We start from the raw sequence: 26,398 nt of genomic DNA on the forward strand, positions 1-26,398 counted from the left end.
GGCAAATAGAATTGTTAAAACACAGATAATATCCCGTAAAATCCCCCAGGATGCATGAATTTACAAGTCAACTGACAAAAACTAGCCAAAACTGTAAATAAAAGTCATTTGTTCTATGGAGTCATGATGGTGCTTTGCAGTATTTTATTTGTTATACGTGTCTATCTGTTTGTTGCTCGTGTTAGATGAGAATATTCTGTTCTATCACACGTTGTCTTACAGTTTTCTGTGAACCAGCAGCCCTTTCTCTCATAGTGGCTGCAGTCACAACACTCCAACCCACACAGTGCTTTTTGTTTCCACTGACGTCACACTCCTTCCCCTTCGCCTACCTTCGTTGTGAAGGTCGTCCCTCCGCTGGCCCGTCTCCCGCTTGATGGCTGATCTGCGGTAGACCACGTGGACACGCCCCTTCACTTCCACATCCTGCTGGCCCTTCTCGAGGGGTTCAATGAAAAACTCCCCATTATCAGTCCGGATCAGGCCTGCCTGGAAAAAGAGGGGCTTAAAATTAGTGCACTGCTCTTCCCTTTAAAGGACGGTAATTCCACTGGAGCCTGTAATTATAGCGTGCCTGATCAATTGGAAGATTCAGTAAGGATGTGGAATGACGCAGGTAGGCACAATTTGGGGCCCCTTCACCGAGATTCATGGAGTGTCGCAGTGATTTCACCCCGAACGAGATGATGAGCAGCGATGTCTCAGTTCGCCCGTGTGTTTCCATCTGCTTTACATTTTTAAATACATTCAAAGAAACCCTCTCAGTCGGATACTCGTACTGAGCTTTGATACCAATCTGCGATGCCCAAAGAGTTCTGTGTAGAAGTTTTACTCTGTGCACTTATGTACTCAGTTTCTTTTCAACTGCCTGACATGCAGTTGGAAACGTCCAACACTTCCCAGACTTCCCTCTTAACTTAGCGACTGTGATGTTGCTGCTTTCCTTCAAAGGTTTGCATACACCAGGAGGAATAGCAAGGTTTTGTACGCCAGGGTGACTATTCCATAACCCCCTAATTTCCAGGGGGACAACTAAGTTTGAAAATGTGGTTGACTCCATAATGATAATATTATTATGTTTCAGGCCTCTTTTTGTAATGTGGCAGCAGTCATCTTTGGTTTGTGTGCACTGCTATAAAAACAAATGAAGGCAAAAGAGGCTTCACCGTAGGAAATGTTTAAACTTCAGTTAAACCTGCAATAATTGATTTTTTTTGCCACCTGAAAGCAGCAGAAACAGATTGTAAGTACATCATTTACATATTATCACCTTTTAACTTGTTATCTGTTGACTTCTTGTGCATACAGAAGACAGAAAAAATCCTTCCCCATCTTCTGAGGAAAGCATCTGTCTCTTTAGCTGTTTAGTGGTGCACTATGCTCAAAGGCTAGTCGCCAGTTTAGTCTGTCTGCTGAGGAAGTAGTGCAGAGTGAGTTTCAGTAGAAAACAGCGTCCTGTTGCAGCTGAAAATGATGAAAGCAGTTATAGTGAAGCACAATGGGGGAAAAAATGGTAAAAAAAGGCCTGAAAAATGCTCCAAAGCTATGCAGAGCTGAGAGAAACTACAGTCAAGTCTGCAAAAAAAGCTATGTGAACCGTTGTTGATGAAATAATATTGATTTTAGTCACAGCAGCTTCAGCTCTCCATCTGAGTCAGGAGTGAGGATGCGTTCAGGCACGATATGCAGTGTAGGACACAGCTTGGCAGCGCAGGATGGATCGCACAATCACTGTAGTTAAGCAAATAAAGCAGGACAAGAGATCTGCAGAGTAAACACACACAAGGTTGCGGTCGAGTGAAAGAAGCAGCTTGAAAGCCTCCTGTGTTGACCTGCCATGACAGTTTTCTCCACACAAAAGCAGACTCTGCCTCGTTTGTTGTCCATTGATTATTGTATTTATCCTTTACAGATGGGTAGCCGGAGCACTGCAGAGCAGACAGACGGACGCTTCACAACCTGTATGTCTCTGTGGGAAAGCAGCAACAGGAAACTCATGCAGACACAAACAAAACTACCAATGATTTTCTCCAATTTTAGGATGTACTTGTTAAAAATGTAGTAATGAGGCTGCTTGGTACACAGCTGGTGAGATGATGCAACATGATGTGCTCCAGACCATCCAGGAACACTGTCTGTTACAAACTGCTGTGAACTGCTTCTAATGAACCACTATGCACTAAAAAAACAGCATTTTCCAAAAACACATTATCTAATGTAAATGAAAAGCAATGCTGCATCTTCTGGTTAAAAAAAAAAAAAACACTTTTCCTCTGTTTATCATCTCACTTCTATCAAGCTTTATAAGCACAAACTACACTGTGAGAATACACTGCATTTCTCTTCTTCCTACTGTGGGAAAAGAAACCTGTCCAGCCTATCATTATCCACATGAAGAAGGCACACCAACAAGATTTTGGCAAGAATGTGTGTATTTACAGCTGCAAAAAGAAAATCTAAACACAGTGCAGCAAACAGAACCTTGTGCCGAAAAAAGAAACTTTCATCTGAAAATCTTCGGCACGCTGTCACTTGGGACTAACAATACAAATGCTGTGAACTTGAGGGTGGACAGATGTGACAGCGAGGGCAAAGAGGAGCGAAAGAATCTCTCCAGCCCCCTGACCAGGAAATGCCAAGTATGACATGCTCCAATACTTCCTCTGTGGTCTCTTATTTCAGCAGTGGGTGGAAAGTGAAGTCCAGGGGAGAGAGAAACAGCAGCAGCAGCATCTGGAAGGGCCTACAGATGAACCAAATGTAAACATATGTAAACTCTATGGTGAAGTCTGGGCCAGGCAAGGATGTGTCAGTGGACAAAAAAAGTTTCAGAAGATCTGGATTCATTTCTGTGTTATCAATAGCTTCATGTCACTAAAAACTACATTTACACCATTTAAAATATTGCATTTGCATGACCTAGAAAGGGATTGATTTACATCTGAGACATTTAACCGAAAATTCATCCTTAACCATAATTTATAAGGAAAAATGATCAAATATTTGTAAGTTCCAGTCTTTAAAATTTGAACTTTTGCTGCTTTTCTCTGTCTTATATCATTAAGTTCAATATCTTTGGGTTGTGGACGGTTCAGCCAAATAAAAATGTACTTGGACAACATCAGCTTGGGCCCCAGGAACTCAGAACTGGTTGGTCTATTTTACTATTTTATGACATTTTATAGGCAAAACAATGTATTGAATAATTGGGGGAAAAAAGGGATCTAGGGCTGAAACAATTCTTCAAGTAATTCCAGTAATTCGATTGCTAAAATGCCTCAAGGCGTTGTTTAATCAATTATATACTGTACTATATATGCATGATACAACGCGGATGTCCGCCTGTGTCCCGACCGCATGGTTATTTCTGTTGCACAGAAATCGATAGCTGCAGCCCCAATAGTATCCTTTTATTATATTGTTTTACTTTTCCCAAAAATCTGAAAGTAAATTACATAATGTTTCCCCAAAACATGGCAAATAAGGGAGTTTCAGGCCCAAACAAGTATCTGCAGAGCTTCCTGACAGTGGCTTGAATTTCCTTTCACACAGTCGTAAATAAGGAAAACCACAGCGTTGCTATTGTTTTGGAATCTTTCTCATCACTCTTTGCACTTTTTGGGATTTAGTATAACATAAAAATTTAAGAAAAAACTTGAACCCTTGAAGAGACTTCTTCCAGGATGTCCCCATTCACAGGGCATGAGGGGTCACTGAATGTGGCCTTCACAGTCAACAAATCTTAACCATCTTAAACACCTATGGGGCATTTTGGGCATTTGGGTGTTAGATGGCATTCTCCACCATTATTTAAACACCAAATGAGGGAATATCTTCTCAAAAAAATGGTGTTCTATTCTTCCAGTAGAGCTCCAGACACATGAAGAATCAATAAAAAGGAGCACTACATGGCCCAACATCTTACTAAAACACTATATGTTTGTTTTTCCTTTAATTTGTCACCCATCTGTAACATGTGAAAAATTATGTCATCATCACTCATGACAAATGAAGCTTTGTTTTCCTTTTCTGAGATGATTTTTCAGATTTCAACCTGCGATGCTTATCTAGGTCACTTGAGGTTAAGTGATATCCCTGTCATCCGGTTGCTCCACATGACGTGTGATTATGGCATGTGGTTCTGCTATAACTTCTCCTGCATCTGCTCGGAAAAACAGCGAGGCACCCAGCTGTGACACCATACAAAAAAAAACAAAAAAAGGCAAATATAGCCAACCTTCAAGCTCACCAGTGCACTAAATTCCACATATCCGTAAGAGCTACTTTGAAGGTGGATATTTACTGTATGTAATTTCAGAGTGACTCTTTCAGCCTGTGCAAAAGCTGTTGGAGGCTGTCACCTGCAGCGAATGCACCGAGGCAAACGAGGTGAAAGCTGGAGAAATCGCTTCGCTCTAGGAAATTGGTCTTGTTTAAATAAATACGCCATGCATGAATGCGCTCACAAGGCTTGGTTTCACAAGCGGCAAGAGGCGCAATTAGGCAAACAAAAGACAGGAAAAAAACACAAACAAACCCAATTAAATGAATTCAGAATGGACTACAAGTATCTTCCAACACTGTGTGCATATGTTTGTGTGCATCAGTATGTTGTTTTAGGCTGATATTCAGTTCTTGTGTCTTTTTAATAATACAAAATGCATTATTTTAGATACCAAAAAGGCAGATGATTTCAACAGCAAACTGTAAAGTCTGCAGATACAGCAATAATGTCAGGCTGCATATAGCCTTAAGCAAGTAAAAAGTAGCAAAAAGGCCTAATTTAAAAACCCACTCGCTACAATAATCACTAACCACAGCATTAGAACAGAGCTTTTTTCAGCTGTATCTTGCATGACTCACTTTATTTGTCTACATAAGGTTGGTATTGTTTTGATTAATGATCTAATATCTTTGTTTATTCAATATTTCACTTGTTCCGACCTTTAATGAACACTGATTCCCACCATTAAAAGAGAGAGGAACAAAAATAGGATCTTGGAAAATGAGTGAGGCATGTCCTCCCCCATCCCCACTGGAAATTACACCCTTAGTCACAGAGATCAAAGGCCAAGTTGTTTTTCTTTACAACGCTCGCTCCATATTATACTATAAAATGGAGACATGGAAGTGGTACATGGTGGCCATCATGCAATACGCCGCTGGCATGAAAACATGGTGGTCATCCACTGAGACAATCTATTGGAGACATCCCTTATGGTGCATGACAAACAAATGCAATCTAAATATGGAACAAGCGCCCCAGGCCACGGATGCTTGAGATGCAACATGCAAGGAAATCAAAGTCCGGCCATCATTCCAGGAGTTCAACCTGTAATTTGTGGCAGATTGTTTGGAAACATGTAATTTTGATTCCAGGCACACTCTTTGTTGATACGCAGCTGAGAGACAGAGAGTTACAAAGGTAATCCACCGTCAACCTCTGAGATCAGGGCATGGACTCTGATTTTCATATCAACTGTATGACCTTTAGACACAATGTCCATAATCTGGTCCATGTCGGTGTCAGGATGAAATGACACGTATCATGCGGGAAGATACTGGCAGCATCTGAGATGTTGATCATACCGGATAAAAGCTTTTGTAGCAAAACCGAAGAGATCAATAAGCCAGAGGGTAAATCATGGCTCAATGGTGCTGCACTCAGCGGGGTCGTGGGTTTGGAATAATCGTATGAGACAGGTTATGGGAGCAGGGGATTACTACTTGATTCCTTTTTATCAGCTCACTGTGCTGGGCTACAAAGGGCACGCATAGCTAGTGGTCAAGATGAGGGCTACACAGAGAAAATCAGGCTTAAAATCACCGGCACGAATCTGCAAGCATGCATAATGACAATAATAATTCAGGCATTAAGTAGCTCAGTTAAATGAGGCAGAAAATTAGGAGGCTGCTATGAGAGGTTTTTCATTAAATCCATATCTGGCTGAAAAGGCAAAAAATGACTATTAATACAACCAATTATTATTTTATTAGCAATTAGTAATTTTATTTTTTTTATTTATATATATATATATATATATATATATATATATATATATATATATATATATATATATATATATATATATATATATATATATATATATATATATAAAAGTTTTGTAGTTAAAAATATCAAAAGCAAATACTGTAGGAGAGGAAGAAGCTGTTTTAGTAGTGTAGCACTAGTAACTGTACCAGTAAAAGAAGTATTTGTTGTACTAGTACCATAGGTAAGGAGTAGAGGAAGGAGTGGGTGTAGTAACAGTAAAAGAAAAGGTTTCAGTTTGTAAAATATCGGCAGAAAAATCGCTGATGCTGGAATTAGTAGTAGTAACAATGGCCAAAAATAGAGTAAAAGGTAGTTGTTATAGTACCAGAAGTAGAGGTAATAGTTGCAGGAGAAAAGAAAGTGTAGGAAGAGAAGTAGAAGTAGCAATATTTGTTAAACTGAAGGCCTTTCAATAGAAGAAGAAGCTATAGCAGTGATAGTAGCGGTAGCAGCAAACTCGTTTCAGCAATCAAGGTAGCAGTAACAATAGTACGCAGGACAAAGTACTGGTAGTAGTAGTAGCATTCATTGTATTTGTATGTGTTACAGTGTGTGTTTGAATGAGCATCTGTTTAGACAGACATACTGTAGCTGCTACAAATAAGGATCAGAGCGAGAGGAAATAAATCACATCGCTGGCTGAGTTGTTGGGCTTTCACTGACGGAGCTCTTAATTTAGAGACTTTACTTCCGTGCCAGCAGAGTACTGGAACACCGGAGGATCCTGGAATGCTGGACCGGCCCCAGCTCAGTACAAAATTCCTACAGAATTCCTGTAAACATTTATGAATAGAACAATTTATGAAGACATTTTCCATCTCCAACCGATGGAAAACTGTCCCCTCCACTTTAGAGAAGAGTTATCCAACTGACTTTTGACTGTTGCTGGGCGGCTCTTGCTCTTTTTAACCGATAGGCACAGAAATAGCGCTCTTCCGACCACAGTTATCTGGCACTCGTGTTTCCATCGCACGTGAAATTCAATCAGGCCATCATCTGTGCTAATTTCCAACACATGAGCAGTACCGGTATAATCATAGCCATCACTCATCGCTCCACAACAATAGTCCATGCTTGTCTTGAGCGCACAGCTGTTGCCATCTAGCAGGAGTTACATTTAGAGGAAGATATCACCAAGCTGTCGGTCACTTAAATATAAAAATGAAACTGAAAGTGCAGGTCTAAGCAATTTCTCTGTGACAATGTGGTGGCGCTGTGAGACCAAATATACCCACTTGATAGCAGATTAATATGCAGCTTTACTGTGCATGATTTATCTGTCATGAGTTTGGAATGCCATAAATCCGGCACGTCTGGGCAACAGGAGAAGGCGACCAAGTTATCTGTAACTGGGAGTCATCTCTGAAATAGCAAAGCTTATCACGGAAATTCATTATACTGAAGCAGCTGCAATAACTGTACGAGTTATGACTGCTGGTGTGATTTTTAAGTCTAAGCACTTCTACAAAAATACCAACTGTGATATGCATCTGCCCCAGTTCAGTCGTGTTTATTCTCTATGAGGGAACCTATCAAACTACCTTTGAAGACCAAGTGCTTTTGGAAGGACTACGTCAAGACATCACAAAGATCTGGCCCGCATTTTGCGACCAGAACGCCTGATTCATGTTCTTATACCTTTCAAATTCACTCCTTTCATCAGACATGATCTCCTTTGCGTCCTTCCACATCAAGCAGACATGACAGACTAAATAATTTGCCTGTGAGCTGTCTGTGCAACTTCAAATGCTCCCCAAACACCCCTGCATGTGCAGACAGGTCCATGTTTATGTTGGCTTTGATGCAAGGAAACACATGGACAATATTCCTAAGAGTCTGACTGCAGCCTCTAAAGGGTAAGTTCAACCAAATCACAAACAAAACATTTATCCCCCCCACATGCACTTAGTGATAGTCAGTCTTCCAGATAGTTTTTGTTTTGCTTGCCTGATGTCAGACTTCTGCCGCCACCACAGTAAAATAGAGGTGAATGAATTGCTGTGTGTGATGCGCCAAGTTTGGAAATATGACATTTGAAAAAGTCAGCAGCAGCTTGTCTTTCCAGATGCAATGTCACTGAAACTCCACGTAACACACAGATTGCAGTGTCAGCAGTTTTACCGGGAAACTCTTCTCTACTAAAAGTAACTTAACTGTTTAAAAAAGCACTATTTGTGGTTTAGTTGAACAGACCACACCAACAATAAGCCCACAACACTGAGAGTGCCTTTAGAGGACGCAAATCAGCAAAAAAATCTGAATGCATTTGTTACAGTGGAAGAACCAATTCAAGTCTTATCTACAAATGTTTCAAAAATGATCTGAGGCTTGATTCTTATCCTTTATTAAGATAGTTATGTAGATGATTATTGCTTTTTCTGGCATTTACATTCTGAAGGAGGCTGCTGCGACTAAACTGACTTGTTATCTGCTTTCAAAAGTTGGACTGGTCATCGATCAACTGTCTCATCCCATCAATATGTCACTGCCGCCTTATTGTCAATCCTGGATGACCTCAGCATGGCTGCTTACTTTTAGCGTCTCATTGTGCAGAAGGAAACATGGCGTTAGATTGGTGGCGCTTTTGCAAAAGTTAAAATTATATCTACAGGAACAAACACAGAACAAAAGCTAGCAAAACAGAGACTAACAGAACAGCAGCTACCAGTACATAAAATTACAGAAACTAGCAGAGCAAAAGCTGGCAGAAGCGAGCAGATCAAAATCTCGGAAAACAAAAATTTGCAGCACAAAATTGCAGAACACAACCTATAAAACATAAAGTAACAGAACATAACGAGTTGGGCAAAATTGAACACAACGAAATCTTGCAGAAGATTGCAAACGTAAGCTAAGAGAAGTGCAGCTGACAGAACATAAGTAGAACAGAAGCACCACATATAGTAACAGAAGAATAGCGCTTGACTTTAATCTCAATATTTCCACGTACGATTGCCTTCAGCATCCGGCCTTGTTTGCACCTGAACAATGGGAATATAGCATCCTTATGCACCTACAGGTTTATACCAAATATGTAAAAACCTTTTCTATCGTCTTTGTAGGTGAAGACGTCTTTGTGCTGCATCGGGCCTTTGTGTCACTTGTGGTCTTGAGTCACAGTTACTAGAACACAGTTGCCTTTCAGAAAATGACATTGCGGTTAAAGAACACAGAGTTGCATTTTGTACACATGGCACACTGTTATTATATTAAGACACACGCAGCTCCATATTTCACGACACGTTTGACTTAGTGATGATTTATCGTTTTAATACGGAAAAACACTGAGGATGATGACAAACAACACACTGATGTCTATTGTTTCTTTGTGTTCTGCTGATGCAACACAAAAAGTTCTGCCACACAAACATGTCAAGAAGGAGAAATGAATTGTGGCTTGAGGTAAAGGGAAATGTAATAACTGCTGGCAACTCCAATCAGTAAATAAAGTTTTCTCATTTTAAGTGCAGAATAATATTGAACAAAACGCTCACAATTCCTTGCAGGGTGTTTCTGTCAGAAAAGCTGTCTCTGTTGGCTCAACCTGTATATTGCAAAGTCACGTGTTGTTTAGAAATTTGCTCTAATTTGCTCGACTGCAAACACCCATTAGTGGTTCGGCTCCCGACGCTCTGTTCAGTCATGGTACAACAGGGTTTAAAAGGCCAGGATGACCCTAAAGTCTCCCCATTATGGCAGAATGAGGAATAGACTGGAGGTAATAAAGGACATGCAACCCTGTGGATGAAGAAACACATCATTTTGAAGTGGTTTTTACTCTGATAGACTTCATTTCTGTCAGTGAAACTGAGCCAAATGGATGCCTCAAATGGGGTTCAAAGCAAACACTCACATTTAGGATATTTTAGGGTTGAGGTCAAACAACATTACATTTTTTGTTGGCATTCAAATAGCAAGCTGTAGATTTTCAGCGACTTCTAGTTATAAAGCTGCGCTAAAACATCTCATCCTAACAAAGTGCAAAACAACTACATGTAATGAGAAACTGGTCACCTACTGAGAATTGTCACCTGATTCCCAAGGCTCTGTGTAGCATTAAAGCAGGTTTAAGAACGAAAATGACACTGGCATAATGAGCAATCAGCCAGTGATCAAACGGCTTCAAGAATATGAAAGGAATCGGATACACCTGCCAGACTCAACAATGCACTAATTAGCCACAATTAGCTTGTGAGTACTTGCCTGTTCTTTTATTGGCTCTGTGCAAGACCAATTATCTGCAGCCTGAGGAGCTCTTAACCAGTGGAAAAGCCGCTTCCAGGCTCTCCACCTGCCCCATGCATCTGCTAATCTACGGGATGTTTTGGGAAAATGCATGATAGTTGAGATGATACTAAGGATCCAGATGAGCAGCATAGAAATTATGTTGCAGAAGCTGTTTCATAAGCATCTAAGGATGTTGTAATGTCTTCAAGTTTAAAACATGACAGCAGTTTCTCAAACTTTGAGCCACCTTTTAAGCCTTAAAAGATGGATTTCAGGTGGTGCACTGCTTTGATGTATGTCTTATGTAAGGTTCAGATGCATGTGGAAGGTCAGGTAAAAAAAAAAAAAGAAAAAAAAAGTTCATTCCAAGAGACTTTCTGAATATGAATGAAAACTGAAATCATACTTCTTCCTCCTCCATCTCCAGACCAGTGTTCCATGTGTGCATTCGGTGACTTACCAGTCCATCACAGTTGCTGATGGCCACAGAGGCCTCCGGCATGTCGCTCACATCCCCGGTGAAAACACAGTCCCCGTGGATCCTTTCCTTGGCTTTTTCCTCAAAGTCCTCTTGCCATTCCACAAAAGCCCGCGGGGCCACCAGCCTCCTGTTGGCCCTCAGGCGGAGGTGCAGCTCCTTCCCAAACACAGTGACATTGAAAAACAAGTGCTGAGCCGAGCCAGGGGTGACCGAGGGCATCTCGGGGGCACCGCGGGCCACCCTTCTTCTGTTGCCAAAGGCTGAGGTGGCATCAGTAGCAGCAGCACCTTTACTTCCACTTCCAGCAGAGACCACGTGAGAAATGTACCGGCCACGGGAGTCTGTGCTGAATGGCACGATAAGACCATATTCACTTAACTTTCCAGAGAGTTTTTCTGATGGGACAGATAGTGTCAAGTGAGAATCACATTCACAGAGCTAGAAAGTTCCTATAAAGCTGGATGATCACAAAGACATGCTTTATTTACCAGAAAAACATAGGTAAATATGACTCTATAAAGAGGCATCTGAGCTTAAATGTCCTCTTTATGAAAACAGGGAAAGTGAAATATAGCCTACAGTGGATCTCCACAGTGGAAATCCAGCAACACCCTGTATTGATCTGGTTCATCCGGAACAATAAAGCTGTCAGATTATTCTGTTTATCCATCAATAAGCATAAAGCTGCATTTTCAAATCATTATTCCTGGACTTTTCAACTTTACCATGCTCATACACAACACAAAGACATGGCAAATAAAAGGAGATTAAAAGGATCACTCACCGTGCGTTTCTGCAGCCAAAATATGCTCCAAAAATACTTGACTGAGTGAAAAGCACATCAATAAATACATACAACTCATAGTGAGGGCTTATAGAGAGAGAGCTGCCACTTCAGCGCAAAGTTTTCCTTTCTGTTGTAAACTTTTAGTCCTTCCTCCTGAAAAAAAACGCACAAACTGCAGGAGAAAAAGTCCTCAGAGTTGAGCTCCAGCGAGGCAGCAGGGCATTTCTGAGCGTTTCCCCTCTTACACGCCAAACTGACGGATACTCACAAGTTGTTTCCAATCTTTTGGCCTGCGTTGAACTGCATAGACCAAGACTGCCCCATCCATTTAGGGAGCTGGAGAGGGGGGATATCTGGGGTGCTGATGACGACAACTCCCCGGTAGAAACCGGGACGGTTTTTGGAAGAAGTAGTCCACTTCTTTTTTTTCTTTCTTGCTTTATCTCCTCTTCCTTCCTTAGATAACTTTTAAAAAGGCAGGACACCGAGTTAACGCACGCCTACGCTGAAGGAAAAAAAAACTTGGAAGGGTTCAAATAAAGTGTGCTGAGACAGAGTGTCCCGCTGGTGAAACATCTGCCGTCCAGTCGTGCACCATTACGCACCAATGGCTCGGCTGCGGAGCTCACAACTGCTCAACTTGAAGCCACTGCCAGCCAACAGTGGGAGCCACGAGACAACCACATATTTAGCCAAGCGATTTTTTAACCCCCAGAAAAGAGAAACTGGACGTTATATCATCATATTTTGCGAAGAAAGCCACCTACAGCTGATTTTCTCTCGTAAAGTCCATGATTCTTCCTCTAAAATGTACAAAGCTCCAGATGCGAGGTAGTAACTCACAGAGGATGTGTTTACACCGGTCCACAAACACATGTTAGTGATAACATGCTCATAAATTCAGAAAGGCGTCAGAGGAATACTGTAGATCACACAGACGCAAACTGTGACAGCCAAAAAACAACAATGTACTGTCAAAACACAAATAAACAGGCAATATAACAGTAAAAGCATGTTTAAAATATAGAAAACGAAGAAAGAAAGTAACAAACAAATGCAGAGGCACAGACTCAAAATAAAGGGCAAAGCTGAAAAACATGAACACAACAAAAGCAAATAGTATCATATTTGTGAATTTCATGATATAATTAATCAATTAATGTCCAGTAGTGCTGTGTGGCAATGTTTAACATACAGAACAGGCTCAGTTCAGTCTGATTTAGCATCAAAATTGCAATAGAAAAAGATTTAAGTTTCTTTGAGGGATGATTCAGAGTTAGGGCACGGATGGCAGGAGCTTCAGCCACAAAAAATGCTCAGCTGGAGAGTGTTTTAATGGAAGCAATGACTAAAGTGACATCTGTATTTTAATCTACAAGAAAGACATAAATGAATATGTTCAACATTAGGTTTGCAGTTCTAACACTCCTAAATAAAAAGGTGAGAGGTCAGTGGTGCAAAAACTGACCACAGAGTCATAGAAAGAAGTCAGATGAGATGATTCATCTTTCACCATGTTTTCAACAAATCAGTGACAGAAAGTCTGACAAACTTCAAGGCCTGAATGCCTCACTTCAACATTCAGGGCTCTTTTATGCTATGGGGGCATTTTGACGGCATTGTTTGGGTCCACTTTGTCCCCTTAGAAGGTAGCATCACTTCAAATCAATACAAAGTTGCTCTGAGTGACCACCTTTATCCTACAATGAAAGAATTCTCTCCTGATGGAAGTGGTTTCTTTCAGGATGACAGCCATAGGATACGAAAGGTCACTCAGTGGCTGGATGAGTAAAAAAACGATGTGAGTTATATACTGTGGTGTACCGTTGACCTTCTGAAGTAGGTTGTACCACCATAAGCAAAACGGCCACTGAGGGAATATCTTTCAGAAGAAGAAAGGTGTTCTGGTGGCATGTGGTGGCCCAAGACACTTCATGTTGCTTTTTCCTTAAGCCTGCACTTCTACCACCTAAATAAAACTAAAAGATTACCAGTTAAGTTCACATTTTTTATATCTTAAAATGATGCTACCATGCAAACACAGGCCAAAAAAACCCAAACTGACCTTCATAATTGATGAGTATCATTAATCTGATCTAAGTCTCTGTTTTATTTTCATAGAAATTTGAGTTTGCAGCGTGATAGATTGTACAGCAAAGTGAATGAGGAAGGGGGCTTTTAGCTTGGTTTTTTGATGTTCGTGCTGAAAGGTGGAAAAAAGTCTTCTCCAAAACACTTCACACAACTGGAAGTACCATCCTGCCTGTCTGCCAATGTGATGCTGTTCAGTCTAGACTTATGCTGAAAGTGATATGGAAATGTTCGCAGGTCCAATACTGTAAAAATTACTGTCGTGACTTTTACGAAAAAGTGGCCAGAGTGCTCATTCAAGCATAAAGCTGAAACTTTCAGATGCCATCTGATTAATGGAAAGGAGTCTTAAAGGGACTTTACTGTAACCTCACAGAAAGAAAACTCTGTGACTAAAAACACTAAAATTATGTTGTCTATTCCTTTCTAAACTGTTTAAATTTGCAAATCCTTACATATCCTTTTAATACAGAGTCAAAGTGCATGTTGAAGTAAAGCGCAGGTGTGTCTTTTAAGTCCATCATCGACCGCAGGAATAACATCTGACTTGATGTAACTACATATTTTCCATGTCTACCACATAAAATTCTAGTATAAACAAAGTGCTCGTTTCGTTATCCGATTTAATGACCTCTTGCGGTTTGTATCTAAAGTTTCATAATCTGGGCTAATCCTGCAGATGTCACTGTGAGCATAGGTTCCATTTTGCAGAAAGGGAACAAATCCAGCGCCATCATTAGAAGCTTAGGATGTGTGAAAACTGCACAGCAGACTTCATCGGTGGAATGACAGCCTGTTAAAACTCTGGATGACTTGCTCAGACAAACCGGGATTTTTTTGGCCACAGCTCACCCTGCTGGAGTCCAGACTTAGTCAGACATGACCACACTGAGACTGAACCAACAACCCTGGAATCCTTCTCAAAAGGAAGAGAAATGGAGTTGGGGTGAAATGAGTTTTGACTTTCAGGTACTTTTGGAGAAAAAAAGGTGTCTAGACTGGACATTCTTTTCCCTCCACTGTTCCTCGGCTGTGTCTGGGCTTTGTTGGTCTGGGCCCCAGATAAGAACACAGTGCCTATATTCTCACTCTGCGGCTAATTAGCTCAACGCTCCCATCATGGTCAATGTAGAGCAGGTGTGGGTTTTTGCGAAGTCATCCCCCCCCCAGGGCAGCAATGAGAGGATTTCATGGAGATCCAGAGTTGTGCATTAATAAGCAATGGAAACTAACCACGGCATTAAGAGATGGAAACCATTAACTGCCTTGTGAGAAGTTTTATGCTGTTTTTCCATCCATACTGTTTGGAGTTGTTTTTTTATTTCATGTGTGTCCAAAAGCCAGGATGACATTCCACAATATAGCATAGTATTCAATTAGAAGCCTTGTTTTTTCCCTTCTGAAATGAATAGCTCCACTCACAGTCTGTGGTTAAGTCCACACACCAGAACAATTTTCTACTACAGAACACTCTGTCCTTTACGACAAGTAGTGTAAAAGCAAAAAGTTTAAGTGCGCTCTTGTCTTAAACTGTACCCAACAATAACACACAGATATTCATGTGAGAGAGACAGCCCGTCTCAAAAAATGTGATTTCTTGAATGATAAACGCTTTTCCCTCTTACTCTTCGCAAAGGTGTGTTTCCAAGTCAAAAGTGTACTTAAAATCGGAGAGACGCATTAAATCTGCTGATCCAGTTTGTGCGAGCAGAGTTGCAAAGAATCGAGCTTCTTCCACTGAGTTTCCAGCAACAGGGAGAAGTTACAGTGCAGAGTGTGGAACTGTGGATGCCTTAGTGTGTGCTGTAATGTGGTCTAGCCATGCCAGCGTGCTGAGAAAATATGTGACTTTTCATCTCTGAGATGCAGCGAGATGCAAAGCAGCTGCTCGTCTGCCCGGCAGCTTGAGGGAAGAGGAGCGTCTGTGGAGTGTGTGGATGGAAGGATCTGGGACTGGAAGGTTCAAAAACGAGCAGATAAAACAGATGAGTTTCACTTGACCGTCCTTAAGAAAATTGGATTAGTCTGGGAGTTTTTTTGCTGTGTGTACAACCCAAACAGAACTCCTGTTTTTATCCCTGTATTTGAGTCAAACGTTTTCTGTACTGTTGGTTTCTTCATCTGTTTTTAATTTAATCTTGTGGAAAGTTTTTTTTTTAAACTCTTCAGCACATACACTTTCCTTTTCTTGTTGAGAGTTAGATGTAAATCCAGTCCCACAAGTCCTCCACATGAAAGAAAAAAAACATTATTTTTGCATGTTTTGACTGAAACCAAAGCATCTCCTAATCTCTGTCAACAGGACAACATAATTTTTGGAAGCTTTCAAAAATCCGCACAAATCACTGTTGAAAATTATGCATTTTATGAGGTTGAGGCAAAAAGCAATTTGGGTTTAGAGAAAAATCATGGTTTAGGTTGTCCTGAAATTGCCAAGCAACCAGCAGACACTTTGAGAAATTGCTGTGCCTTTATTCTTAATGCTAAGATAAGACATGAGAGTTGTGCAGATCTTCTTGTTAAACTGTCAGCAGGAAAATCAAAACCTTTTTTCCCAAAATAACGAAATATTTCAATAAATCTTAAGTCACTAGTGACTTATTAAGTTGACCATTAAAATGCTTGACCTATTTATTTTTTTGTTACCATTGCTGTCCACGTGATTGAGACCAAGGACCAGTTTGATAATTTTGACAAGTTCAGTAGATGTATAAATGAAATTCTGTCGACAAATTGTCAAAGTGACCTCACAATTTTGAATCATAATAGTGAATTTTAGCAGCGAACGACTGGCAAGTGAGAGCCAAAATTCAATGTATTCTTAAATATATCAAAATCTGAAAACTCAGTGGTAAATAAATGGCTTCTGATCATGTGTGCAGTGTTTGTCAAGGTTTGTACACTAAACTTGAACCAAACTACAACTCGCGATTTATGATTTCCTCCTCTACTTTGATGGATCTGTAGTGTTTAGACTGCCTAATGTAAGCTTCATAAAAATAAAGACAGAATTATTTAAAGCCACAAAAGTTACTCACTGAACTTCTTGGAAATATCCAGCAAAGGAGTCATGAGTCATTTTCATTTGTCTAGTGACACTATCCTTTTTTTTTTTCTTTTTTGGATTATTAGGTTCTTTCCCTTTTAAAATGTCCCCAGGAGTGCTGAAATTTTACAAAAGGCAAACATTTTCTGCAGGACCAAAGCATCCTGCCACAAGTTTTATAGGTACGATCATCAAGATTGAAACAACTTTGTGCAGCAGATTAATTAAGCATCTATCTGAAGTCGAACTATTGGCTTGAGCTTAAGCGCAAGCCATTGTGAAACCAGCTCCAAGTCCCTTTTTACTGAACAGGTCTAAGAGTAAATTATTCAGTCCATGTCCGTCCAGACTCATAAAACACAAGTAGTGATGATTTCATTGAGCGAAATCTGGATTTTGCTGCAAAGAACTTACAATTTCTGAAACATAGATGCTTCACACACATCTTCAGCACAGCACAGACCATCTTTACAAATACCGAAGTTCCGAGGTTGGTGTCACCAATTCAGCGTCCAATGAAATGTGAAATAAGGTCACAGTCTCCCCTCCTGTTAATGGATTCTGGTGTTGAATAATGGCCAGAAAAGGTGTTTTTTCACAACATTACGATGCTACAATGGAGCTCAGTGACCTTCACCTTTGAAGACCAAATTCTCTGATTCTCTATGAATTTGTCCTCGAATCTAAGAGAACTTTTGTGCCAGATTTGACAAAATTCCCTTAAGGTGTTGAGGCATTCACAAGAAAGAAAGTCAGACGTACAGAAGTACTGATGGACTGATGGAAAAACATAATGCCTGTGATCACCCCATCAAAACCTTAATGTCAGTGGGACATAGGAGCATTTAAAAGCCCTCTATCAATTCAATCAGTATTATTTTATCCTGCCAGCTGAGACTTTCATTACGCTGTTCAGTGGGGTGTGTAATCAGGGATTGTGTATTATTGCTCATGGGAAATGAGGGCCTGAGCAGATTTAAAGATTCCTTCACAGATCTTAACCAACTTGTTATTGATCAAATCCCTGAGAGGACCGAGAGCACCGTTGGGTTTTCTGAGGTGTTCGTAATGCTGCCTTTACACACACAAGAACAATCAAAGAGGACGGCGGTGCACCCATGCACCATGCCTCCTGTCCTGAGCAGCTCTCTCATCTGCAGCAGGGAAGCTTTTCTCATGAAGTTCATTACATCCCCTCTCACCGCTCACCTCTCAATGCCGCTCTTTGTCCGCTGTAATCTCTGGATCCTTCAGAACCACTAGCTTGAGTTTCACATTGGGGAGTATCTCAATGAGTTTGGAAGGGATTTCAAAGGCGAGGGGCCGCTATATCATCCAAGCATGGTCCTCATGTCCTGGGCTTATCTTGACCCGGAGTCAAGTTGGCCGCATGCTGCAACTGAATAGCCCCTTCTCCACATCCGCATGTTGTTTTAACCGACTTGTCCCTGTTGGTAAAGAGGAACTCAGAAACAGACACTGTAAAAAAGAAGTGTTGCAGTGGATTTATCTCATATATATCCCATCAAAGAAGGGGAGAAATTAGCTCATAAAGTCAAGATGATGTAAAAAGGAAACAAGTGTAACAAACTATAAAGGAAGCGCTTCAATCTGGACCACTTGGTTTCCATTTACAATAATCCAGGATAGGCTGTGGTGTGATAAAATCCTAACAACTTCCGTACTCCCAAAGATAAGCCTGCTATGCATTTACAAGACGGGAAGTGATCTGGGATATCAGCCTTTCAAAGCAGGCCAGTGAAGCCAAGTGAGCTTCACTGATGTGCCGGCCGGTGGCTTTTAATCCTCACACAGCCCTCCATTCTTGAGAGAGTGGCCAGATTTTTTTTTTTAATTAAGACCTTACCTGTCCACATCAAAAGGCAACTCAGATTAGTCTTTTGATCTGCCTAAGCTCTTTATTACTGTGTATGGAATATGTTAAGATTTCAGGCCAACAATGAATCATCTGTTTTGTGTAAATGTATGCTGCTCGATGCTCATAACCTGCTCTGCTCTCCGAGGCTGGCACTGGCACAAGACAAAGAGGCTGTGCGGATATACGAGAGGGTTCTTAGCGGTGCGTATCTGGAGCAAAAAGATGATGCTGAGATAAGGGGGGGGAAGAAAAGGAAGCCGAGGAGGGAAGAGACAATCATTTGGCTCCATCACAGAATCGGAAACTTCAATAAAAACCAGGCACGGCGGAGAGTTGTGTGCAAAATATCTCTGGTCAGAAAATCCTCCCACACACTAAATCCAAATCCTTGACACAGATGGATCAGTTTTATTTTTCTCCCTGTGAAAAACAACAGTGAAATGATACCAAAACCAGACAGGCAGTTAAATCTATCTGAATTATTTATTTTAGCCTCCAAAAACTGAAAATAATAGCGAAATAAAGGATAACACATTGCCTCTATGAAGAGTCTTTTTTTTAAAAAAAATTTAAAAGCATAGCTAAGACTTAGGGTGTTAATACAACCAGGTACATTTATGTGCTTGTGTTAGATTCATTCTAGCATAAAAATGTCTACTTCATATCATTCTCAATCACCACTTTTTGCTCACTCAGTCTGAATCAATTACGCAGCGTGCAACTGTTTTGATGCACTGATAGAAAGGAATGAACAGAAGTGAGAGGCATTTGGAGGAAGGACTTTAGTTTTTTTTCTGGCTTATCTCTGGTTTTAAGGCAGGATTCATAGTTAAAGCACATTTCGCGTTACTTTGCAACTAAACGCATATTAGCAAATCAAAGAGTAACAAAATACTCAAAAGATAAAAGTGTTAGGACTTTAAAGAAATACTGTACAGCCAAAGTTATCTGACAAACGTAGGCACGTTTAACAATAATTACCATGTGCTCAGCGAAAACACTGGTCTAAGTGTTGCTCTGTTTGGATGACAACTATGACTCATTGTTCTGAACGCAGTCATTGTTTGATTCCACTGATGCCACCAACATGAGCGGCAGTTATGTCAAGGTATACTTAATCCTCATCAACTGACACCAAACAACTTTAAAAAAAAATAATCCCACCAACTATTTGCAGGCCTGGCTGTTTCCAGTCATAAATTTTACAGTTAGACGTATAATTTGATTCCTAATGACGTTACAGAAAATGCAACCATTTACTGGCAGGGGACGCGAAGTCTGTGCGAGAAAGGGGTGATAAAAAAGGGGAAACGTCACGGATTTTAGACATCAAAGTCTGTTTACAGCCGTTGGGGAGCACTACTGCAGCTTTAGCTCGCTGCTCATCTCCGCTTGAGGCTAGCAGCCCGCGGCCAGGTTAGCCGTTAATTGCAATGCACGACCGAATCTCCGCCTGAACCGTCAAGTTGCATTGTTGCTAATGCAGGTGCCCTGTTCTGACATGCAAAGAATAATGTGTAGGATAAAAGAAAGAGGATGCTTCTGCTTCGCCACATCACACGGAGTGAAGCGATGTTTCCATATCAGGGCAATTTAGGCGAAAAGTCAAAGACACATGAAGAGCTTCAAAGTAAATCTAACATAAAAATTCCTTACATGTTAGTACCTGTATCATGTAATTAAATGCAAAAAGCGACAGGTACAACAGAGGGGACACGTTACTGCTGGGAGCAAAAGAAACTCAACAGTATCTCGTGTGAACCTCCTCTCAAAATCATCCATTCTGACACATTAACATTTAAATAACAACAGCTTTCACTATGTACACTGGGACTCTTGTCAAAACCTCAAAGTCGGAACAAATGCACAGCCAGTGATTTACACCTGCGTTGGGAAGAAAAGGTCAGGACACAAGGAAAAATATCAGGGCAAACAACAGCAAACAGTTGTGACATACAGCCAAAATTGGTGGCTGACAACACACTGGAATTTGCTTCTCTCCTCCACAACAACAATTAACTCCCGTCTTGTTCAAACAGAAGTTTTTTTTAAAAGGCAAGTAAGAACATTTTTTAACCGAGATGTGTGCATATTAGTACGCTGACAGTTCTTACATCTACCACTGATAAAAAAAGGCACAAATATCTAATACAGGAGCAACATTTTTGCTAAGACTTAACATTATAACAGCTAGAAAATGTTAACCGTGCCAGTGAGATTAAAAAAAATAAAAAGCTGTAACACAAACAGCAGATGATGTGAAGATATACATAATAGAGGGGTAAATATAGAAAGCATAAGAATGTTACTGGAAATGTCTTTTATTCTGTTTTGGTGCGTTCACAGTGATCCTCTCTCAGATGAACTCCCCTCGGAAAGGAAGTGACTGAATGTTCTGCTGTTGCCAGCGGCAGCGCAGTCTGGCCAGTGGCGTGTCCCTCGGGTTTTCAAACTCTGAGAAGCCCAGCTGGTTGAGGATGTCATAAACTCCAGCTCTGGCAGCCACCTACCACAGAAACACACAACATGTTAATGGACAGGGGGCACAGTCAGCCAGGTTTTTTTTGGATTTGTTCACCTTGGACACACAAACACTTCAACCGCTACATTTTCAGACTTAAACCATGTTATGTGACAGTTTCCTACATGTGCAGCTGCTACAAAGGAACAATAGGCGCCTACTGTTGGTTTGGAAACAACGGGAAGTGGCTGAAGAAGAATTCAAACCTGACACTAAAGTAAAAGTATCAACACCACAATGTTAAAAAAAAAAAAAAAAAAGCTCCATTTCAAGCAAAGTTTTACTTACAAAACAAAAAGAAAAAGTACCACTTAGCATGTGAAAACAGAAGAAAAACATCTTCACTGGCATTTAAATGTCAGAACATACCAGGCTATAATCATTTGATTTTGATCGTTCTTTTTAAATCCATGACTTGCAAGTCGCACAACTTTTTGCACACATTTTAAATGGTTAAGCCAGTGTTGGCTTGCTCACTGCTCTCTGTATGTGAATGAGCAGGGCCAGTTTTTGGCATTTACTACCTAGACAACTACTGGGGTGCCACTACCTTGAGGAGCTCCTACGAAGAGGAGGAAGCATTTTGTAGCCTTTCGCGATCAACTTGTAAAAGTGAGTCACTGACATTCAGTACAGCTCTTACATTGATGAAGAAACAGCTCACACAGGAGACCCCCAAAGGTTCCATGTCCATGCCCAAACAATAACAATCAGACGGCTTTAGTGTTGTGGCTCATCGGTGTGTGTACAAGTCTCTTTGCGTGCAATTTAATGGAGTGGAAGTTCCAAGTAGTACACTATTATTACATAATTCCTACTTCAGTGTAGTAATGGAACAATCCTGGGAGCAACATCATGGAAACAGTAAATGTTCTTCATTTTTTCTCCCGCTGAATCATAACTGAATGGGGGCAGAGAGGAAGATGGAGAGATTTCCCTCGAGAGCATTCTGTGTTCATGTTAAGCTGTAGGTCACGCTGACTCATGATCTGCTGTGGCTGTCAAACATCCTAGGACTTATGGGAAACACCACAGACAACCAGAAACATCTGGCCATAAAGCTAAACAATACAAACAAACAACAATAAACTCAGCGGACACCGACTTTCTCTGCAAAAACCTGTGAAAGTGCCCCAGTTTGCCCCGTTTACTCTGCAGGAGAAGCTTCAATTCACTGATGTTCAACCATTACATAAAAAATAAAAACAAAAAGCAGGATAAAAACACGATCAAACAAGTCAAATCCTGTTAAAAGACGATGTTAAGAGAATGACCCAGTGGAGGTAAGACGCTTTGCCAGCTCAACCTCTCCCTCTCCTCCTCAGGCAGGCAAGAAGCCTGTGAAATTCTGGAGTGGAGAGCAACGTCCAAGAGAAGTAATGTTTAAAATCTGAGGGCATCATTTGTGGGAATCATGGTTTCATACGGCACAAGAATGAACAACATGCTTGTGGTCGTACTCTTGAGGCTGTGAGGTAATCCTGAAAGTGCTGCTCGAGATGCTTTTGAAAATGTGCTGTCAGGTTAAACGCTGAGGAAGACATACTGGAACAATGAACAGGAATAATGGCATGAAGATATCCCTTTCATGAACAATGATTATAGCTTAGCGGGCCAGCTTTGCGCAGAAACAAACACAGGCACCGCAGAGTGAGGTCTGGATTATCTACTTGCTGACCATGTAAAATCAAATCTTACAATCGGCATCATGTAACATTAAAATTCAGCTTTGTACAGTCGACACTGGCTCAAACTTCTCTGCTTGGGGCTAAGTCGTCTTATTAAGAATAAAAGCTCATGAAGCTCCTATTGTCCCATCTTAGTGCAGTTTTTTTTCAAATCTAATACAAGCACTGATGTACCTTTCAGTATTGCGTTTAGTGTGTTTCTAGACCGCCTAACTGCGGCAACTCAACCTTCCTGGTGGGAACAAATGACTTAGAACAGCGGAACTATTAGTCAGTGGATGTGAACTCCCTGGATAGGCTCTGGATTTGTTCTGTTAACCAGGGTAACCTGACTCATCCTCTCCACTGTTCGGCTGTCTAAACAAGGTATGTGTGAAAAATCAGTAAGAGTGAAGAGTCGTGTTAGAGAGGCCCACGAGAGGATGCTGGGGGCTGAGATGGAGACGTGAGTTCATACAGTCTCTGTGGAGTCAGAGCTGATGCCGTTGACATCCTTTTACCTTCTTACTTTGTAGAAAAACAAGAACAAACCTTTTTTGCATCCAGTATTGATTAAGTGGCACGATGCTCACTCACATTGGAAGCCAGATGCAGTCAGGATGGAATACAGCAGAATGGATTTCAGAAACATCACAAAACGTAGCAAAATTTCCAATGAAAGTTCACTCCACTTCTGCAACAAACCCTGTTCCATGTGAAGTATATTCCAAACAGAGCTGTTAATCCACAACCTTCCATTAAAAATATTACCTGCTGCCTAAATATTGCCACTTTGTTGATCTGTCCACTAAAATGAGCACATTTAAATATAAAGCACTGCATGTTTATAACATCTGCATCAACAGTGATGAAGGGTACACTGCAGATAGGATTTTGACTATTCCAATAGCTGAATATGTTTGGTATTCCATTAAACCCATAGTGAATTTTTCTCATCGCCATCACCACCGACTACATGCACACAAAGCCTCTTTTTTGCAGCTGAGTCGGCCAAGTGCAGACAAGTTATCTTCCAGTCTTCATAAACCAAACCAATCCATGTTAGCAGCAGTGTGAGGCTGTAGTTGAGCACAATAGCACTTCGAGCTAGTGCTGGCAGGCGTCACCTAATATCAATACCATGTGTAACAATTATTTTTTTATTTATACATGGACTGAACTTATTTTTTATACTGAAACAGACAAATTGCTTTACAATATTTGCCACTCATTCAACCATTTATACACACAGAAACTGGCTTGCCTACTGGGAGCCAGACTTCAACATGCCGACATGCATTGTGGATTGGACCGGCAGCCCTGCATTTTTAAAATTATTTGAACTGTATGTGGACCTAAAGTAACATTTATTTAATATTCGAACCCTCTACTTTTGGCAAACATTTTCATTATTTTGGTTCTTTCTACAGCATCTCTGAGAATAATATTTTCAGGATTGTTTCATGTCTCTTGTTACTAAAAGAGATCAATTAAATACCACAGACCTTTACAATTTCTCAGAAAGGTGATTATCATAAGTAAACCGCAGCATACGGACTAGCGTTAGTGAAGGCTTTGTAATAGCCTGCTGTGTCTCAAAGAGCAAACATGTATGTTCTGTGTCATGTTTACTGAAGCTAATGTGTGCCCACGTGACTAACACAGCTTTTATTTCTGCCCCAACTATTCCTCATCATCTCTGGAAACATGGTGGGTTACCTTGACAACTAGCTATAACATCAGTCATCCTCAAATGAACATAATAATGGGGATTTTTCCTGGGCAGCATTTAGACATATGGAAAAGCACATCACTACATGTGCAAGCTATAAAAAAAAAGTTCAAAAACAAACACAAACGGATTGGACCTTTGAAGGTATATCACAGCACCGTGCTCCCTTTGTTGTGCTCTTTTTATGAAAGTCTCTAAGTTGTTGCCATGTGATGACAAGCCTTCTGGGTGACAGTAAGCAGAGCTGTTGGAGAGATGTTTTTCATGCTGCACTGAAGAGATAAACGCCAATACTCATTAAGTTGGTGGAGTGGTGGTGGTGGTGGGGGGGAGGCGGAGGAGGGCAGGACAGCGAGGAGGCACTGGTCTTTCCCACAGTCGGCTATCTCAAAGGCTGCACATACCAGGCTGGTGGAGGGGGACAGGGAGGCCTCTGTGCCACACATCAAAACAGCTGGAGTGACTGATAGGGTACCTCTGCTGCAGGCATCCGTGGTATGCACTGTACACAAGTCCTGCCATTGTGTAAAGGCCCGCGTTTTGGATTAGCAAACATGGATTTCAATTCCAATAACTTCTCTGATGTTTCTGCTCTGATCTCATTACATGGCCACGAGGCAACATCGCCTAATGACGCCCAAGACAATATTTATCCAGTGTGCTCACAATGTGGCAGCAGGCACCATTAACTTCTAATCATTTTTGAAAATATGCAGCACAGTAAAAAAAAAAAAAAAGGGTCTGCACTTTGGGTGTTTACATTCATCTTGGATAGATATACATCTGTACAGAGGCATGTGATTGGTTCCAACTTTGTTCTGCAGCATGACAACAACCCTGAACATACAGCAAAGAGAGTCATAAAGAAGTCACAAGAAGACGAAGGAGACATGGAACAAATAGTCTGACACCAACAGAAATGTGATCTCAACAGCATTGAGTCAGTCTGAGATTACGTGAAGAAGCAGCAACACCATGAGCCAGCCTACCACAGAAGAACTGTGACTAGATGCTTTGAACAACCTACTTGCCAAGTATTTTTCAAAACTTTGCTCAAGTGTACCAAGGAGAACTGTTGCTATTCAAAAATATGCTGCATTGTTATAAAGCAATTCAGATCTCTCAGTGAAAACACTGAATAAATGCTTCTGTGTGCACACAATCCAGGCTATCCAGAAGCAAAAAGGGACAAAAATATCAAAGGCTCCATATCAGCTGGTGCAGGCTGCAGCCCTGCATGACTAGGAACACTGCGCTCCTGCTTTTAGTGACTACAAAGATCAAACAAGTGCACGTGCACACACACACACACACACACACACACACACACACACACACACACACACACACACACACACACACACACACACACACACACACACACACACACACACACACACACACACACACACACACACACACACACGCATCCAGCCAATGTAGAATGCAGGACAGACTGTGCTGCTTGGGGCTGACAGGTTGTGTAACCGTGGCTTCAAAAGCATGATCAGGGAAGGCGATGACCCCCGACCGCTGCCTCTGCCATCACGGTTTGTCATTAACGATCCTGCCACGGTCATTGGTGATAGGGTAATGATTGTACCCCGGGGTTGGTTTGGTCAGATTGGTTGGGTCACGGCCAAATCTGCTGCAACTGGGCCAGTAAAGACATGACAACACTGATGGCCATAGGTACGGTATGTCACTTGCACAATGTCCTGCATGTCCTGCACAATTTTTGCTTTTTTTTTTTTTTTTTTTAAAAAGAAATTACTCTTTTTAACTATCAGAGGACAAAGCAAAACCAGGTATTTGGATTGTCCAATGTGTATGTGACTCCTGTCACAGCTGTTGTCCTTTCTGTACGACTATCTCTAAGATGACATCTAATCCAAAACTTAATACCAAACAG

At 41.0% G+C, this 26,398-nt stretch overlaps 2 protein-coding genes across 13 annotated transcripts in view; both read right to left on the reverse strand.

The window, feature by feature from the left end:
* Positions 1 to 12,193, reverse strand: part of LOC111568115 (A disintegrin and metalloproteinase with thrombospondin motifs 14) — a 75,859-nt gene extending 63,666 nt beyond the window's left edge. For 4 of the 5 annotated variants that reach the window (XM_055004645.1, XM_035947790.2, XM_055004644.1 and 1 more), the window contains exons 1-3: positions 11,548 to 12,191; positions 10,743 to 11,158; positions 333 to 489 (exon numbers count right to left, since the gene is read on the reverse strand). In XM_055004645.1, coding sequence (XP_054860620.1) covers positions 333 to 489; positions 10,743 to 11,158; positions 11,548 to 11,626 — 652 coding nt within the window. In that variant the 5' untranslated portion in view covers positions 11,627 to 12,191. Of the gene's footprint in view, positions 1 to 332; positions 490 to 10,742; positions 11,159 to 11,547 lie in introns of all 5 variants that reach the window. The other variant, XM_035947793.2, reaches the window with a different exon arrangement.
* Positions 12,194 to 19,030: 6,837 nt separating this feature from the next.
* The window catches only part of pald1a (phosphatase domain containing paladin 1a), a 60,277-nt gene continuing 52,909 nt past the window's right edge, over positions 19,031 to 26,398 (reverse strand). For all 8 annotated transcript variants that reach the window (XM_055004632.1, XM_023269540.3, XM_023269529.3 and 5 more), the window contains exon 20: positions 19,031 to 21,072. In XM_055004632.1, the coding sequence (XP_054860607.1) occupies positions 20,923 to 21,072 (150 nt within the window). In that variant the 3' untranslated portion in view covers positions 19,031 to 20,922. The remainder of the gene's footprint in view (positions 21,073 to 26,398) is intronic.

The sequence above is a fragment of the Amphiprion ocellaris genome, chromosome 18 (assembly GCF_022539595.1).
Source record: "Amphiprion ocellaris isolate individual 3 ecotype Okinawa chromosome 18, ASM2253959v1, whole genome shotgun sequence".
Classification (NCBI taxonomy): domain Eukaryota; kingdom Metazoa; phylum Chordata; class Actinopteri; family Pomacentridae; genus Amphiprion; species Amphiprion ocellaris.